A 16857-nucleotide genomic window follows, 5' to 3' on the forward strand; every position below is an offset into this window, starting at 1 on the left:
ACCGTATCTGCATGACACGATACGATACTGATACCGTATCGTTCCGGTCTGAGACCGAAACCTCGGCACATGTCAAAATTTTAAACCTTGGGTGTGAGTATTGCTGCAGATAGTTCGTTAAAGAATGAAGTTGTAGGAGTAGTTAGAAAAGAGGGTTGAATTATGACCTTTAAGATAATAGTGGCAAAAGAAATTATAACATAGTTAGCATATATGCACCGCAAGTAGGTTTAGATGAAACTACCAAATCAAGGTTTTGGGACGACTTAGATGAAGTATTACAAAATATTCCGTCAAATGAAATGATTTTAATAAGAGGTGATCTAAACGGGCATGTCAGAGTGAAAAATGAGGAATATGAGAGGGTACATGGGGTTATGGGTTTGGAACGAGAAATGAAGAAAGGAAAACTATATTAGTTTTTGCGATAGCATATGACCTTATATTAGCTAATATATTTTTTAAGAAAGAAGAACATGTTCAAAAGTGAGAATAATAAATCACAAATTGACTTTCTTATGGTTAGGAAGAAGGATAGAAAGATTTATAACGATTGCAAAGTTATCCCTAGAGAAAGCTTAACTACCCAACATAGGTTTGTAGTATTAGATATACACCTCAAGCATAATATCAATAGAAAGAAAATATATATAACTCCTAGAATTAAGTGGTGGAAGTTAAAGGATGGGAAGTAAAGTATATTAAGGAGAAGGTAGGAGTACAAGTATTAGGTAAAATATATGACGACTGTAATACGACATTGGATAAGATGATATTAAAGTTGAAAATAGTAGTTAAGAGTGTATTTAGTGAGTTAAAGAGACATGCACCACTAAATAAGAAATCTTGGTGGTGGAATAAGAAAGTACAAGAAAAAGTGAAGGAAAAACGAATCGCTTATAAAGAATTATATATTTGTAAGAATGAGAAAAATTTTAAAAAATATACAAAAGAGGCTAAGAAAGTAGTGAATGAAGCAAAGAATGAAACTTTTGAATGATTATATCAAAAATTGGATACAAAAGAAGGGGAAAGAAACATTTATAGAATAACTAAAGTGAAGACAAAAGATCTTATCTAAATAAAAAGTATTAAAAATGAATGTAATAGAGTACTAGTAAACAATGGAGAAATAAAAGAGCGGTGGAAGAGGTATTTTTATCAACTTTTTAATGAAGGTTTAGGTGATCAACTTAACTTAGGTAATTTAAGTAGGTTGAGTATAGAAATTTAATTTTTTATTGTAGAATTCAAACTTCAAAAGTAGAACAAGCTTTAAATGAGAGGCACAATGGAAAAACCATTGGACCAGATCATATGGAAACAAGGTATTGAATGACTTACAAAATTATTTAACATGATATTGAAAGCGAAAAAAATGCTTGATTAATGGAGGGTAAGTACTCTAGTTCCCTTATATAAGAATAAGGGAGACGTATAAAATTGTGCAAATTATAGAGGTAGTAAATTAATGAGTCATACCATGAAACTTTAGAAAAAAGTAATAGAAGGAAGGAGACCATGGTGACCGAAAATCAATTTAGGTTCATGCCTGGAAGGTCGACAATAGAAGCTATACATGTTCTTAGACAACTAATTAAAAAATTTCGGGAGTCCCAAGAGAAATTATATGGAGAATTCTAGAAAAGAAAGGTGTTAGCGTAATATATATTGAACTAATTAAGGATATGTGCAAGGATCAGTTCTAAGTCTCTATCTTTTTATACTAATTATTAACAAACTCACTACACACATTCAAGATATAGTACCATGGTATATGCTGTTTGCAGATGATATTATTTGGTAGATGAAATACGTGAATAAGTAAATGTTAAACTAGAATTTTGGTGGAAAACACTAGAAGTTAATAGAATAAAGATAGAATATATGAAATTTAAGTTTAGCAATATTAGACATAATGAGACAATTGTTAAGATAGGAGATGATGAGTTACCCAGAATCGAGAGATTTAAATATTTAGGATCATTTTTGCAAAATGATGGAGGGATTGAGAGAGATGCCTTACATAGAATACTAGCAGGATGGTTAAAATGGAGAAGAGTGTAAGGTGTTTTAGGTGATCGTACCCTCTAAAACTTAAAGGAAAGTTTTACAAATTGCAGTTAGACATGCTATGTTATATGACACTGAATGTTGGGCTATGACTCGAGCACATAAGCAAAAGATGAGAGTTGCAGAGATGAGGATGTTAAGGTGGATGTGTGGACATACAAGGATGAATATAATAAGAAATGAGAGCATTAGAGAGAAAGTCGGAGTTGCATCTATTGAGGGAAAACTCTGAGAGACACGTTTAAGATGATACAGGCATGTACTTAGACGATCAATAAATGCTCTAGTTAGGCGACGTGAAACTATGACAAACACACATATCAAACGAGGAAGAGGTAGACCAAAAAAGATTTGGTTAACAACAATAAAACAAGATAAAATTTATTTAAGTATAGATGATGATACAATAGGAGATAGAGCCTAATAGCGTAAAATGATCCATATAGCCGACCCACCTAGTGGGATAATGCTTGGTTGTTATTGTTATAATAATCCAACATTTAAAGCATTAGACATTGGCCTATAATAGGAGGTATGCTGCAGGTGGTTCTATACCGATCACTTGCAATTGGGTGACTGTGTCGTGTTTGCTCCAATTTCTTCTTATTCCTTTTATTACTCAGAAATATTTATTCAAAGCTCTTGATGCAATTCATGACTCTACAAAACAAAGGAGCAGGTTGGTCTAAAAGTACAACAGTGAATTAGAAGGGGGATAAGGTTGATGGGACAATTGTTAATAGAAGGATTATCTGTTGCTTGGAAATGAATATGTGGATAGAAATTGGTTAGTTGCTGAGAAACACTATTATTAAGTGGAAGGGGTTAAAGGCTAATATGACGTTTATAAACAGAAGCATATACACAGAGCAAAGGAACTGGTCAGGTATACGTGTATGAAAATGAAAGGACAGTCATGCACATCATTTGCAGGAAATCGCTTATTTTCAGGCATCAGATTTCTAGCAAATGGCCTACAAGATGCTGACTGTGAAAGCTCTAGATACTATTGCATTTGCAACCTGCATAAAACATTAAAAATACATAAAAATGGAACCTAAAGTTAAAAAACATTAGTGTAGTAAATCAATAACGAAGCTAAAATATTTTCATCTAATAGTAATATTTTTATATGTAAAAGGGTAGAATTGTTGGAGAATTAGATTGTTGACGAAATAAACATGCAATTAAACACTTACAATCATAAACACATTATTTAATGTGGTTTGGTAGTCTCAAGTTTCTACTACACGACCTATGATCTGTCAGTGCATCACTTTCAGAAAGTCATTATCGTTCCTCCTTGAAGAAAAACCTTTTACAATCAAACAAAAGAAAGCTTTTGGCGCACAGGAGAAGCTCTAACAAGACTTAACCATTTTTTTCACTAGCCTTCAAGCCTCCAACTAACTCTCCTTTTATAGCCTTCAATCTTCGAATGCCTCTTGTTGTCCGCCGCTCAGCAGTCAACTGCAATCAATTGATTGCTTCTCATGACCCAATTGTTATAAGACTGTAACAACTCTGTTTTGCTTTCCACGTGACCCTTTAGTTGATTGAAAACTTACTGATAGTCAATTGATGCCATCGGTCGATTGCCCAATCGACTTAGCCACGAATAGATCCATTTTGTCATTAGCTCCACGAGCTCAATCAATTGCTCCAGTTGACTGCTCCATTAGTTTAATATTCATCATTAGTCAAATCTAGAATCAACTTAGTGTATTCAATTTCTCAGTTACTAGTCGACTCGTCTCTAATAGTAGTCGATTGGTAACCATGACTATGGCTTTCTAGGGTTAGTTCATCTATATTAACGTCTATGTTGAGTTCTACCCTCATTCCCATGGATACAAGTCACTCGACTCTCATCTCATTGCTCAATGAAGACTTACCATTACAACTTGACTTTGCCCCTTGCTATTTTTCGTCAGGTCATTTAGTTCCTCGGATGTGCACGAGTCCACAGATCCTCTACATGCCATCTTTCACCTATTCACCTATGGAGGCCGCCTCCATCGATTGTCATCTCACTACCTCGACGCTCCTTATCCTGTAGTTCCTCATTGCACCTCATGCAATCTTTTTTGGTCTCAACAAAGCTCAAGCCATCGAGCTGCTAAGCTGGTCGCACCGGGTCAATGCTTTAGAGCAACTCCAACACCACCTCAATACTTCTCATCTTGCACTCCTTCAGATGTCCCATACCATCCTTCTTCAATCTCTTTGCTCCTTCAAATCACTAGGCGTGCCACCTTATCCATGCCAAGCAAGGAGCTCTTCAAGCAATACCTAACTTAAACCCTTTGCCCAATCATAAATCCAAAGTCACAACAGATCACTTGTGAAAAATATATATTTTTATACTTTAAAAGGATATAAAAATGTCATTATAAGATATAACATCTTTTTATAGAAAATATTTTATCATGTACCTAAAACTCTCTTAGGATGTACTTAATGTTGTAATCCTTTAAAGAACTATTATCGGAAGTTGCCAAATTAATGATCTACTACAATCTGTTTACATCTATGGTTGTTTAACCAACTATAATTGCAAATGATAATTGTGATTTGCATTTATACTTGTTACTTGCATATATTACTTACAGGTTTCTTTTGAAGCTATGAAACATGTGGAGTTTTCATGTTGTTGAATAAGAACAGTTTACTTCCTTTTTTTTTTATTCTTTTCCCCTAGATATTGGATCCCTCATAGAGATGATGTAATGGTACGTGATGATGTAATGGTTTTCAACTTTGCTTGTAGATTATCTTATTTTGTTGTGTTTGCTGCACCATGGGATTTAACTGTTTCACTTTTTTAACTAATAGTTTTAGGGTTTAATGATACTAAGCTTTTCCCTTTCATAAGATGCTTATAGCGCTATCATTTGCTCAATGGGACTAATTGCACTGTCAGTTCAAGACTATTTTATGGTAGATAGGATAACCACTGGTTCATTTAACTAACTGTACAATGATAAAACCCAAACTTAAAGCAGAAAAGCTACCCTAATATTTTTGCTTATATTTGAGGTGATTTATTAAAAATTTTCATCAGAAGAGAAAAATCTTTATGGTGCTTTATGACATGGTAACTTGTGCCATCTACTCATCTGGTTTTTGGTCTTGTGTTATAATTTCTCAATGTTCTTTACCCTATCTGTCTGTCAGTTTATGATTTTATACTAACTTCTCGTTTCATTTTCTCTAGGGGACAATCACAGTATAATGATCTACTATCCTAGTTCTGCTGGCGGTGGGATGAAAGTATTATTCCGAAAGGTATTCATTTGAATAAAATTAGGTATTTGTTTGAATAATATTAAATTATTTTTACAACTTATTGTAGAATGCGTAATAGACCAAATGTGGGTTGACCCTAGGACCCCGTGTTGACGGGAGCTTTGTACACCGAGTTGCCTTTTATTTTTTGTTTATTTTGCTTTTTCTGTTGTTTTATATATTTATCAAAAAATTGTCATCCAAGTGAGTCTATTGAAGTTGAAAAAAGTCAAATTGTTTGAGAATAGGGTGGAATTGGTGTTACAACTTGGGGTACAATCAAATTGAATTGAGCCGAATAACATGAAAATATTTATATTTGAGTTCGAGCTTGAAAAATATATATGATATTCAAAGCTTGAAAATACAAATAATTTTGGCTCGAGCTTGATTTAAAATAAAATTTGAGCTCGAGTTTGATTCGAATTGTTTGAACCTTGATTCTAGCATATTCGAACTATAATTCAAAATGACTTCAATTTGAATTCAGTTTGAATTATTCAAACCTTAATTTGAATATTGTTATTTGAGATAAAAGAATTGATAATCTTTATTGAACAGTGAGATATATTTATATACAAACTAGGAATCTATAATTAGGCTAATTGACAGATATACTAACTAATATATATAGATAATATGGTAACTAATATATATAGATAATACTCCTTAAGTTGGAGCATAGATATTAATCATACCCGACTTGTTATAAAGATAATCAACTCGAACCCCATTTAAAGCTTTTGTGAAGATGCCCCCCTAATTGTTCTCCAGTCTTCACATATCTCGTATAAATCAAGCTTTGTTGAATTTTCTCACGAACAAAATGATAATCAATTTTAACGTGCTTAGTTCGCTCATAAAACACAAGATTCAATGCAATATGAAGAGCAACTTGGTTATTACACCATAGTTTTGCCTGTATTGAAATTTGATATCCTACTTCAGTCAAGAGTTGATATATCCACATTATCTCACACACCATAGCCCTATATTCGGACTTTGCACTGAATTGTGACACAACATTTTACTTCTTATTTTTTCATGAGACTAAATTTCCTCCGACAAAGATATAATAACCTGAAATAGATCTTCTATCCATTTTGAAACCTGCTCAACCTGTATCTAAAAAACATTTAATATGAGTGTGCCCATGATTTATGTATACGATATTTTGTCCAGTGCTCCCTTTAAGTAACACAAAAGTTACTCTAACACTGCCAATGATGAACAGTTGGAGATGACATAAACTGACTGACAACACTAATTGAATATGCAATATCTAGAGTAATTCAACTTCCCAACCAACCTTTGATCTCTCTCAAGATGTTTATATTTGTTCCCTATCTCCTCCGAGGTGCATGTTCTGAGTCCTTAGAGCACTACAAGGCTTTGCCCCCCAATTTTCTTGTCTAAGTTAATAGGTCGAGGACATATTTTCTTTGAGATAGAAATATACATGTTTTACTCCTCTAACTTCAACACCTAAGAAATACTTTAGCACCCCCAAATGTATAATTTAGCACCCCCAAGTCTTTGGTGAAACTGAGTATGAATGAAAGATTTAAGAGATGAGATTCCCGTAGTATCACTTCTAGTGATAACAATATCATTCACATACACAAATAACAGAATGATACTAGCTTTTGACTGCTTGTAGAATGCAAGATGGTCAGACTTGCTTTTCATCATACTAAATTTTCAACAATCTAACTAAATTTTCCAAACCAAGCATGAGAACTCTGTTTTAAACAATATAAAGATTTTTGAAGATGACAAACTCGCCCTGACCCCGCAACAAAACTAGGATCTAATGACGAAGTGGTAATTTTTTAACAACTTGACTAAATTTTCCAAACCAAGCACGAGGACTCTGTTTTAAACCATATAAAGATTTTCGAAGATGACACACTCCCCCTGACTCCCTCGAGTAACAAAACCAGGATCTGATGATGAACTAGTAGATGCAGGACATGAATTAAGAGGTTGACGCCTTGTGTAGACTTGAAGAATAGGAGGCTTGATAGTAGTTGGTTCTGTGACGAGTGCAGAGGATGTGATAGAATACACTAACAAATCATAATCCTCCCTTTGAATAATCGGAATAGGTGAGGACGGGAAATAACACCTATAACCTTCCATGAAGGTAATATTAATTTAGATAAGTTATTTGTTAATACTAGGACAATAACACCTATAACCTTTCTGAAGACAAGAATAACCAAGGAAGATACACTTCAAAGATTTGGGATTTAATTTAGTAACATGTGGGTGGATGAACTTCCCGAACAAAACAAGTGCTACCGAATATCCTAGGGTTAATAGGAAACGACTTATTTGGAAAAAGGATTTTGTAAGGGATCTCACCATGTAGACAGAGAATGTCATACGGTTAATGAGGAAATATGCTGTAGAAACTGTATCAGTCCAAAAAGGTTTAGGAACATTGATTTGAAATAAAAGGGCCTATGCAGTTTCAAGAAGATGTCTGTTTTACGTTCAACCACACCATTTGGGGATGGAGTATCAACATAAGAGGAAGTATGCCATTTTGACCCATATAAGATTGGGATAAACTAGACGTATATTCCTTGGCGTTATCACTTCGCAAAGTACATCTCAACACAAAACACACAAAACAGAGAAAATAACTCAGAATAATTTTTCATTAAATATAACCACATTATGCGAGAATAATCATCCACAAAAGTAACAAAATACCTGAAACTGCGAGAATAATCATCCACAAAAGTAACAAAATACCTGAAACCAGGTTTAGACAAAATAAGACAAAGACGGAAATACCCTAAATATCAGAATGAACTAATTCAAAAGGAATAGTAGCACATTTATTTACTCTAGGACTCGAACTAAGACGGTGATATTTTGCAAACTAACACGACTCACAATCTAATAAAGACATTTTACCATATTGCGGACAAAGCTTTTTGAGCAAAGGAAGAGATGATTGTCCTAACCTACCATGAGTCTCAAAATGAGAAGTGACACTCGAACAAGTAAAAGAATTTGAGAGTGGTGTGTCAAGAATATAGATGCCTCCAGACTCATGTCCTTTACCAATAATCTTCTTCGCCAAAAGATTCTGAAATAAGTAGTGATCAAGAAAAAATGAGATGCAATAGTTAAGATTATGAGTTAGTTGATGTCACATAGAGCAAATTAAAGGATAAATTCAGTAAATGTAAGACCGAGGATAGAGGAAGCAAAGGGGTAGGATTGATAGCACTAGACCCACGAACACAAGATGGAGACCCATTAGCTAAAGTAATGGTAGGAGTGTTAGCTTTGGATTGAAAAGTAAGTAGAAAAGAGACTAGAATTACTTGTCATATGATCCATGACATTAGAATCAATGACCCATTTGGAGGATAAAGAAAGAAGACATGCGGTTTATTTACTTGAGTCTTGAATCAACAATAGCAGTGACCGAGGAGATGAAGACTTGAGTGATTCTTGATACTTTGAGAACTTGGCAAATTCATTTGCAGAGATAAGGACTGATTTATCAAGGGCATCATTAGTGGATACAATATGGGCCAAGTGTTTTTGCTGATTTTTATACTTAAGCTTTCTATACTCAAACTTTGTATGACCTGACTTACGATAGTAGTTGCACATAATACACTCGAATTTGGAGCATCATTAGTATCATTAGTGGATGCAATATGGGTTAAGTGTTTTTGCTGATTTTTATACTTAAGCTTTCTATACTCAAACTTCGTATGACCTGGCTTACGACAGTAGTTGTATATAATGCACCTGAATTTGGCCTTCGAGTTTCAAAGTCTTGTGAGCCACCTCCTTTGTTTCCACTGTGACAGGTTGATCTTCTAGACATATAATTAGAATTGCGACTCACCAAAGCACCACTAAGTGGAATGGGTGCTGTATTTTATGTACGGAGAACACGACTAAATACATCTTATAAAGAGAAGACCTCAGAACCAGAGAGAACTGCGACTTAACAGAAAGTCAGGATATAGGCCAGTGATGAAGCTCATGATAGCCATCTGCTCTCGTTGGTGTTGTTTAACCTTCACATTAGGCTAAAGGATAACAATTTATTAAGCTCCTTATATGTCTTCTTGAATGCCATAAAATAATTGATCAGATGTTGATTTTGTTTTTCCACACGGTAAAATGCTTTGTAAACTCATACATGCAGGAGAGATTTTCTTTTTCAAGTATAGAAATTCCAAGCAATCCATTAGTTCTTTTACAAATTCACCGTGATTGATCAAACCAATTACCTCGCTATCATACAATTCTGAATCCGAAGGAACAAGCGAGCATCCTCTCTAAGCTTCGAATCATGTTGAGGAGGGTCATCAATCAAATGACTATCTTTGTCAATACTTTATAGATAAAGACGAACAATCTTACTCCAATCCAAATAGTTCGAACCATTTAGCTTGTAGTCCGTGATTTTAGACATCACAAGCACAACATTTTCATCACAATAGAAGGCTTATTGGCAGCCATAAGACTTTATTTCAAAGGAAATCAAAGAAGAGAAAAATTCGAAGGAGGATCCAAACTAACAAGTACAGACAAATCCACACGCGCTTAGGTGCTGCTCGAGTTGAGGAAATTAGGGCGACAAGTTTAGGCTGGCGGCAAGGAATGCTGGTGGCCAAGATTGGGCGACACTGGCGATGCTTCTAATGATGCGTATTGAGAGAGCAGCGGTGGCGGTCGCCGGGGATAGGACTGACACGATGACTGCTCGACAGTCAAAATTTGAGACCACGACATCGTGGAAGGAGAGCTGGCACCCGATGCGACGGTGGGTTAGCATAGGAGTACCTCGTGTGTTGTACGCCGGGGAAGGCCAGACACAACAGCGATTGGTGCGGTGACAAGTAGGAGTCGACTTTGTGCGCGGACAGAGGAGGGACGGAAAGTGCCGATGAGGAGGTCGTGGTATGTCGGTGGAGGTGCGTGCACGTGGGTGACAGTGAGGCGGTGACGCGCCGCGAAGATGAAAACACGTGAGAGGTAGAAGAGGCGGAGATGGAACCCTAATTTTGAATGCCTAATTTTGAGGTTGCTTTGATACCATGTTATTTGAGATAAAAAGAATTGATAATCTTTATCGAGGAGTGAGGTATATTTATATACAAGCTAGGAATCTATCTTAGAAAACTATAATTAGGCTAATTGATTGATATATTAACTAATATATACAGATAATATGATAACTAATATATACAGATAATATGGTAATTAATATATACAAATAATAAATATATTTAAGTTAAAATTATGTAAAAATAATTAGAATTTGAGTTTGGCTCATGAGCGATTCGTGAACAATTGAACAAAATATTATGGGTTCGAATTCGGCTCGAAAAAATTATTGAACATGTTCGAGTTCGGCTCGAATTCGATAATTTCGAATACTAATCGAACATTTTTTGAGACGGCTCAAAAAGCTCACAAACCGGCTCGATTCGTTTGTACTCCTAGTTACAACTAAGAGTAAGCATTGCACTTAGTTTATGTCAATATAGGGAGTTCATGCACACTGTCTATCTGATAGTTTATATCTCCTATTTTTTTTTGCTTCTAGCAGCACATGATTGTTGTTATGTCATATGAATGATTTTGGAACTCTTAGTGGATCTGTATAGTCATCAAATAGAACTTCCTACTATATAGTTCATTGATAAATTTGATTAAATTTACAATAAATGCAAAGTACTTTTTAGGAAATTACTTTGGATTGATAAAGAAATTTAAATCACAGAATAATTTGGTTAAATTTTTTACTCGCAAATTGAGAACTGAAAATTAAAATTTTTCACAAACCACTAGCCTCAAACTCAGGATTTTAATTCAATTTGATTTTGTCTAAATTAATTCAAATGGACTAACTATTCAATTTCTTCATTCATAATTGCACATACAAACCACATATGCTATATTCATTCAATCATGTGTCAACATAAATCAAGAACTTAAGAAGCTGTATACGTGGACTCAACCAACCCTAATCAATAGAATATTAATTCCACCCATGGAATTCATCTTAAACAGTTCTGAATCCAATTCAAGCCATTAAACCAAAATAAAACTTTAGGTGAAATGCCTATAAATAATCAATCAAACATGCATATCATAATTAAAAACTTAGAAGATATAATATATGCAACTATGTATCAGTTAGCAATTAAGCGATAATAAGCCTTGAAAGTTTCTACATAATATTTATTGATATTCATATATTCTTTGCTTTGCTTGGTCAAGAGACAAAGTGGGAGTTTGGGAGTGATAAATAGGTAAAGTTTGTCCAAAATTTACTTTGACACAGTCTAGCATAATATAGATATACGTCAGTATTGGTACTATATAATTTCTCCTAAAGATTGAAATTGTTATTGAAACTGAAATTTTAGCCTTAAGGATTTATTCTCCTAAAAGAATGATCTACCAAGATACAACAACAATCAAGCCTCATCCCATCCTTTAACTTCCACCACTTAATTCTAGGAGTCGTATATATTTTCCTTCTATTGATATTATGCTTGAGGCATATCTAACACTACTAACCTACTAACCTATGTTGGGTAGTTAAGCTTTATCCAGAGATGATCTTGCAATTTTCACAAATCTTTCTATCTCTCTTCCTAACCATAAGAAAGTTAATTTGTGATTTATTATTCACACTTTTGAACGTGACCGAATATTGTTCTCTTTTCTTAAAAAATGTATTAGCTAATATAAGGTCATATGTTATCGCAAAATGCAATATAATTTCTCTTCTTCATTTCTCGTTTCAAACCCATAACCTACCCTCTCATATTCCTCATTTTTCACTTGATATGCCTATTTAGATCGCCTCCTATTAAAATCATTTTATTTAGCGGAATGTTTTGTAGTACTTCATCTAGGCCATTTCAAAACCTGATTTGGTAGTTTCATTTAATCCTACTTGAGGTGCATATATGCTAATTGTGTTCATAGTTTCTTTCACCACTACTATCTTAGAGCTATAATTCTATCCTCTTTTCTAACTACTACTACAACTTCATCCTTTAACGAACTATCTACAACAATACTCATTCCATTTCTTGTTTTATTCTTTCTTGTATACCATAACTTAAAACTCGAGTTCTTTATCATCTTTGTCTTCTCGCCTACCTATTTTGTCTCTTATACATATAAAATACTAATTCTTTTCCTAATCATATACTGCCGCTAATGATTTACTAGTGAGGGTTCTTATGTTCCATGTTCTAAATCTTAGGCTATTAGTTTTCCTTTAATATTTGTTCTTATCTAACCTATGGTGTGAGAACTCTAGCTTATTTAACACGACACCTAACTCATGGAGATGTAGCGACCCTTGCCAATATGTTACAGTTGGACCTTGTAATGCGAACTCTTGCATATTTAGCACTACACCCGAGTTCTGAAGATGTAGCGGTCCTTGCCGAGATGTTAAAGTCGGACCTTGTAATGCATTCCTTTCAAGGAACAACCTAGCATTAACAGAATAGTTTAATAGATCCATTCATTGAACATGTTGATGGTGCATTTGTTAAAATGGGTATTGGAATCAGATAGTTAAAGAGGTCAATAAACTTAAAATCGACAGAAAAAATAAAAATGAGAAAATAATTAATAATTTTAAAAATATATTTTAGATTACAATAGATGGTCCAAAATATTAAGACACTCATTATGTCATTAGATTTTCAGTTAGTGACTCTAATATAAAAATAATGTGATATTTATGAATATACAACTAATAAATAATAAAAAGTATTATAACCGCTAACAAAATTATATTTTTAATATTGTTTACTCAATAACAGTAGATTATTAATATATATATTTTTCTCACAAAGAAGATACTATTTAATGTTTAATGCTTATAGATTTTAGTTGAATGCCTAACTATATTCGAATTGATTCTCGCTCTTCAATACGAGCAAGTTGAAATTTGGGTGACGCATTGGCTCTAAGCGATGACAAGGTTTTGTTAAGTGGTCCTTGATCTTATAGTGAATCTTGAATTGTGACAAGAGTAAACAATTTAAGTTGACTTTCTATTCCTTATGCAAATTCTATAAGAATCAAGTTAGTATAATTAGATTAGCCAATTTTTTCAAAGTTACCAGTTTCACTAAAATTTCAATGAATGCCATCAATTTTCTTGAATTTTTTAATGCAATCTAATTGGTATTTTTCTTATAAATTCTTAATCTTTTTGAAATGCCAATTTCTCAAAAAAAAAAAAAAAAAGGGTTTGACCATTGACAAAGATTTTCTCATGTGAATTCTCTAAGGATCAAGTTAGGATAAAAAGGATGACTAGATAATCAATTTTTTCGAAGTTATCTCAATTTCATTAAATTTCAATGAATTCCATTAATTTTCTAATGTAATTGTATTAGTTTCTATCTAATGTCTTTGATTCTCTATTTTCCCCTGAATTTCTCAATGTCTGTGAAAATGAAATTTCAAATTCTAAAAAACACCAAATTGTTACTGATACTGATCCAATTGAGCAATCCGTATCAGTATCAACCTATTTTGCCAATTATGAATGGGATAATGAGTTAGGGATGTAAACTATAAATCAGCATATAACAGTGACACTTTGCTCCAAGTTGGTTCTTAGGGCTACTATTTTGGCCATGAAATTCTACTTTATATTAAAATGTTTTCCTGTATAAGTTTTTTTTCCCAATAATATTTATTTTATTATTCAGACTGTACTATTCTCTGGTTAAATTTATTGGATTATAATAGATATCATTTTTGGTGTTATAGGTGGGCAACCGATCTAGTGAATTCCATCCCGAAGTTAGTAGAGTGAGACGCGAGAGTTCATATATTTATGAAGAGTTCATTCCCACTGGTGGCACAGATGTGAAGGTACTACCCCTTTGTAATCCGGTGAAGGATTCAATTTCATTTCTGTATAATCTTCTATTTAAGAACACATGTTTATAAATCTAAGTGTACTTCTAGAATGGAAGTTGTAGATTTCCAAGTTCACTATGCTACTAACTGGTCAATTTATATGCAATCATGTAGCTAATCATCTTGTAAATTATCTACCATGTAGTTAAATTAGTGTAGAGTGCAAACTGAGGCAACTATCTGTTTTTCCAAATCTTTTTTTAATTATTGTGGTTACCTTCTTGAATGTGTATTTATGTCAGAAGAATATAAGTTTCACTATGCAACTATCAGTTGTTATTTGGAGTCAATATTGTCAGTATAGAAGCTAACAACATTTTAAGTTTCACTTTAGTGAATTGCATAGTTGTGTACTTAATTGAGTTGTAGTTGATAATGTCAATCCTTCATTCCTTTTGACCAATATGCATATTGCAGCTCTATTAAACTGTGGGTATCCATGATTGATTTGGGATGTTGCATTGTAAGATTTCTCCTTTAATATAAAGAGAGCTAAAATAGAGATGATTTCCACATGAAACTATATTGTAGTGAGTGCATGATGAGCATTGATGGATTTGATTCCAGTTGATTTCTCAGGCACCTCTTTTAAATTCTCACTAAAATTCAAAAAATAATAACAGAATAGAAGAGAGATTTGGGGATAAATTGATGGAAGTTAAATATAAGTAATTGGCTCATTCTACCAATTTGCTTAGAAGAGAAGTGACGAAATCATCATTATCACATTGGGTTTCATATTTTGAAATAGGATCATTAGTGAAGAGGAGACCATGAGCCTTCATTTGTCAAAAGAAGAGCGACGACTGCCGGCAACACTGTGTTGGCTGCACGTTTGATGCAAGGGGCATTCAACGACATGGGTCAAAAGGAGATGAGTTTGTTTGCCTATAATTACTATTAGTTTAGTAGTTAAAATTAATATATTAATTAATTATTTTAAATAATTTAATTAATAAAATGTGATTAAAATTACATTCAATTAAATGTATTTAAATCAGATTTAAATATCTCGAATATATTTTTTTTATAACCTACATTATTAAGGTCTTTGAATACCTTTTAATAATTATGCTATCCTATGATAGCTCATTTAAAAGTCATATACAGCACATACAATGATATTAGCATATAAACTACTTTTAACCCAATTTAACCTTGCTATTAATTTCCAAAACACAACCACCAGACTAGCATGCCTCACCACTTTAATTTAACCTTGCTATTAAATTTCCAAAACACAATCACCAAACTAGTATGCCTCACCACCTTACTTGCAATATTAAATCACTATTTCTTAAACTCTCAATTCTCACACCAATTATCTCATAATTCCCTCATTTTTTCCGTAGATTGACTCTCACTCATCATAAAAAAATATTAGTTTTATTTAGCTTAATTAGTTATTAAAAAAAATTTAAAATAAAATGTGAAAATTTAAATAGGGTAAAATTTGATATCTAATATGGACAATGATTTATGTTGTATCTAACGTTTGTGACATTGAGAGAGACTAGAGAAATTGTGCAAGCAAGTGATGAGAGATTGTGTCAACTTTTGTCTTCTCTCAGCTTTAGTTTGAGCATTAAGAAACAACTATAGATTGACACAATGCTTTAATTAAATAATTTTTTTTTAAAATTAAGAAAATAATCCATTTATGTTGTATCTAACGTTTGTGACATTGAGAGAGACTAGAGAAATTGTGCAAGCAAGTGATGAGAGATTGTGTCAACTTTTGTCTTCTCTCAGCTTTAGTTTGAGCATTAAGAAACAACTATAGATTGGCACAATGCTTTAATTAAATATTTTTTTTTAAAATTAAGAAAATAATCCATTTATGTTTTTCACTATTTGTAATTTATTATATTGAAATATCATTAAAAATAGATTGTAGCAAAAAGTGATTACGCTCACCCTAGGCGCCCCTTACAGCCCGTCCCTAGGTTATGTGAAAGAAGGTAAATCACGAAGTCAGCTTATAGCCGACCGCTAAGTGGTTAGAGGGTGGGAGGAGTTTTTCCCGAGGGTATGCGCCCGCTGGGAGTTGATATTATTAAAAATACATGATGATTACAATAGGTGTCCACTAATCATATCACAAATTAATTTTATTAAAAAGTTCAATTTAAAGGTATATTTTTTTTGAATTTAATTTTATTGAAATTTTTTAATCTAAAATTCCAAACTTGATTAAGCTGAGTTTGTGATTTTTTATTTTTTTAGAAATTTTATACTTATAAAATTAAATAAATTTAATTACAAAATTTAATTTAACCTAAAATATAATATTTTGCATCCTAAAATTAGAAAAATCCTGAATTTATATATATATATATATATATATATATATATATATATAATCTACTAATAATTATAGTCACATGAAACAAGCAAACCAAATTAAAGTTAAATGACATAAGTTTAAATTATTTCATTGCTTTTTATTTTGTTTTTTTCTAGCACAGTACAAGAAACAAAGTAACAAAGTGGTATTTAAAGATTAAAAGTTTTTTCAAATGCTACAAATTTCAAATATAA

General features: G+C 32.9%; 1 protein-coding gene across 1 annotated transcript in view; it reads left to right on the forward strand.

Moving 5' to 3' along the window:
- Positions 1-16857, forward strand: part of LOC122048775 (inositol hexakisphosphate and diphosphoinositol-pentakisphosphate kinase VIP2-like) — a 117004-nt gene that overhangs the window by 11833 nt on the left and 88314 nt on the right. Inside the window, exons 7-8 of the mRNA XM_042610298.1 lie at positions 5291-5361; positions 14164-14268. Of these exons, the coding sequence (XP_042466232.1) occupies positions 5291-5361; positions 14164-14268 (176 nt within the window). The remainder of the gene's footprint in view (positions 1-5290; positions 5362-14163; positions 14269-16857) is intronic.

Source organism: Zingiber officinale, chromosome 2B (genome assembly GCF_018446385.1).
Source record: "Zingiber officinale cultivar Zhangliang chromosome 2B, Zo_v1.1, whole genome shotgun sequence".
Taxonomy (NCBI): Eukaryota; Viridiplantae; Streptophyta; class Magnoliopsida; order Zingiberales; family Zingiberaceae; genus Zingiber; species Zingiber officinale.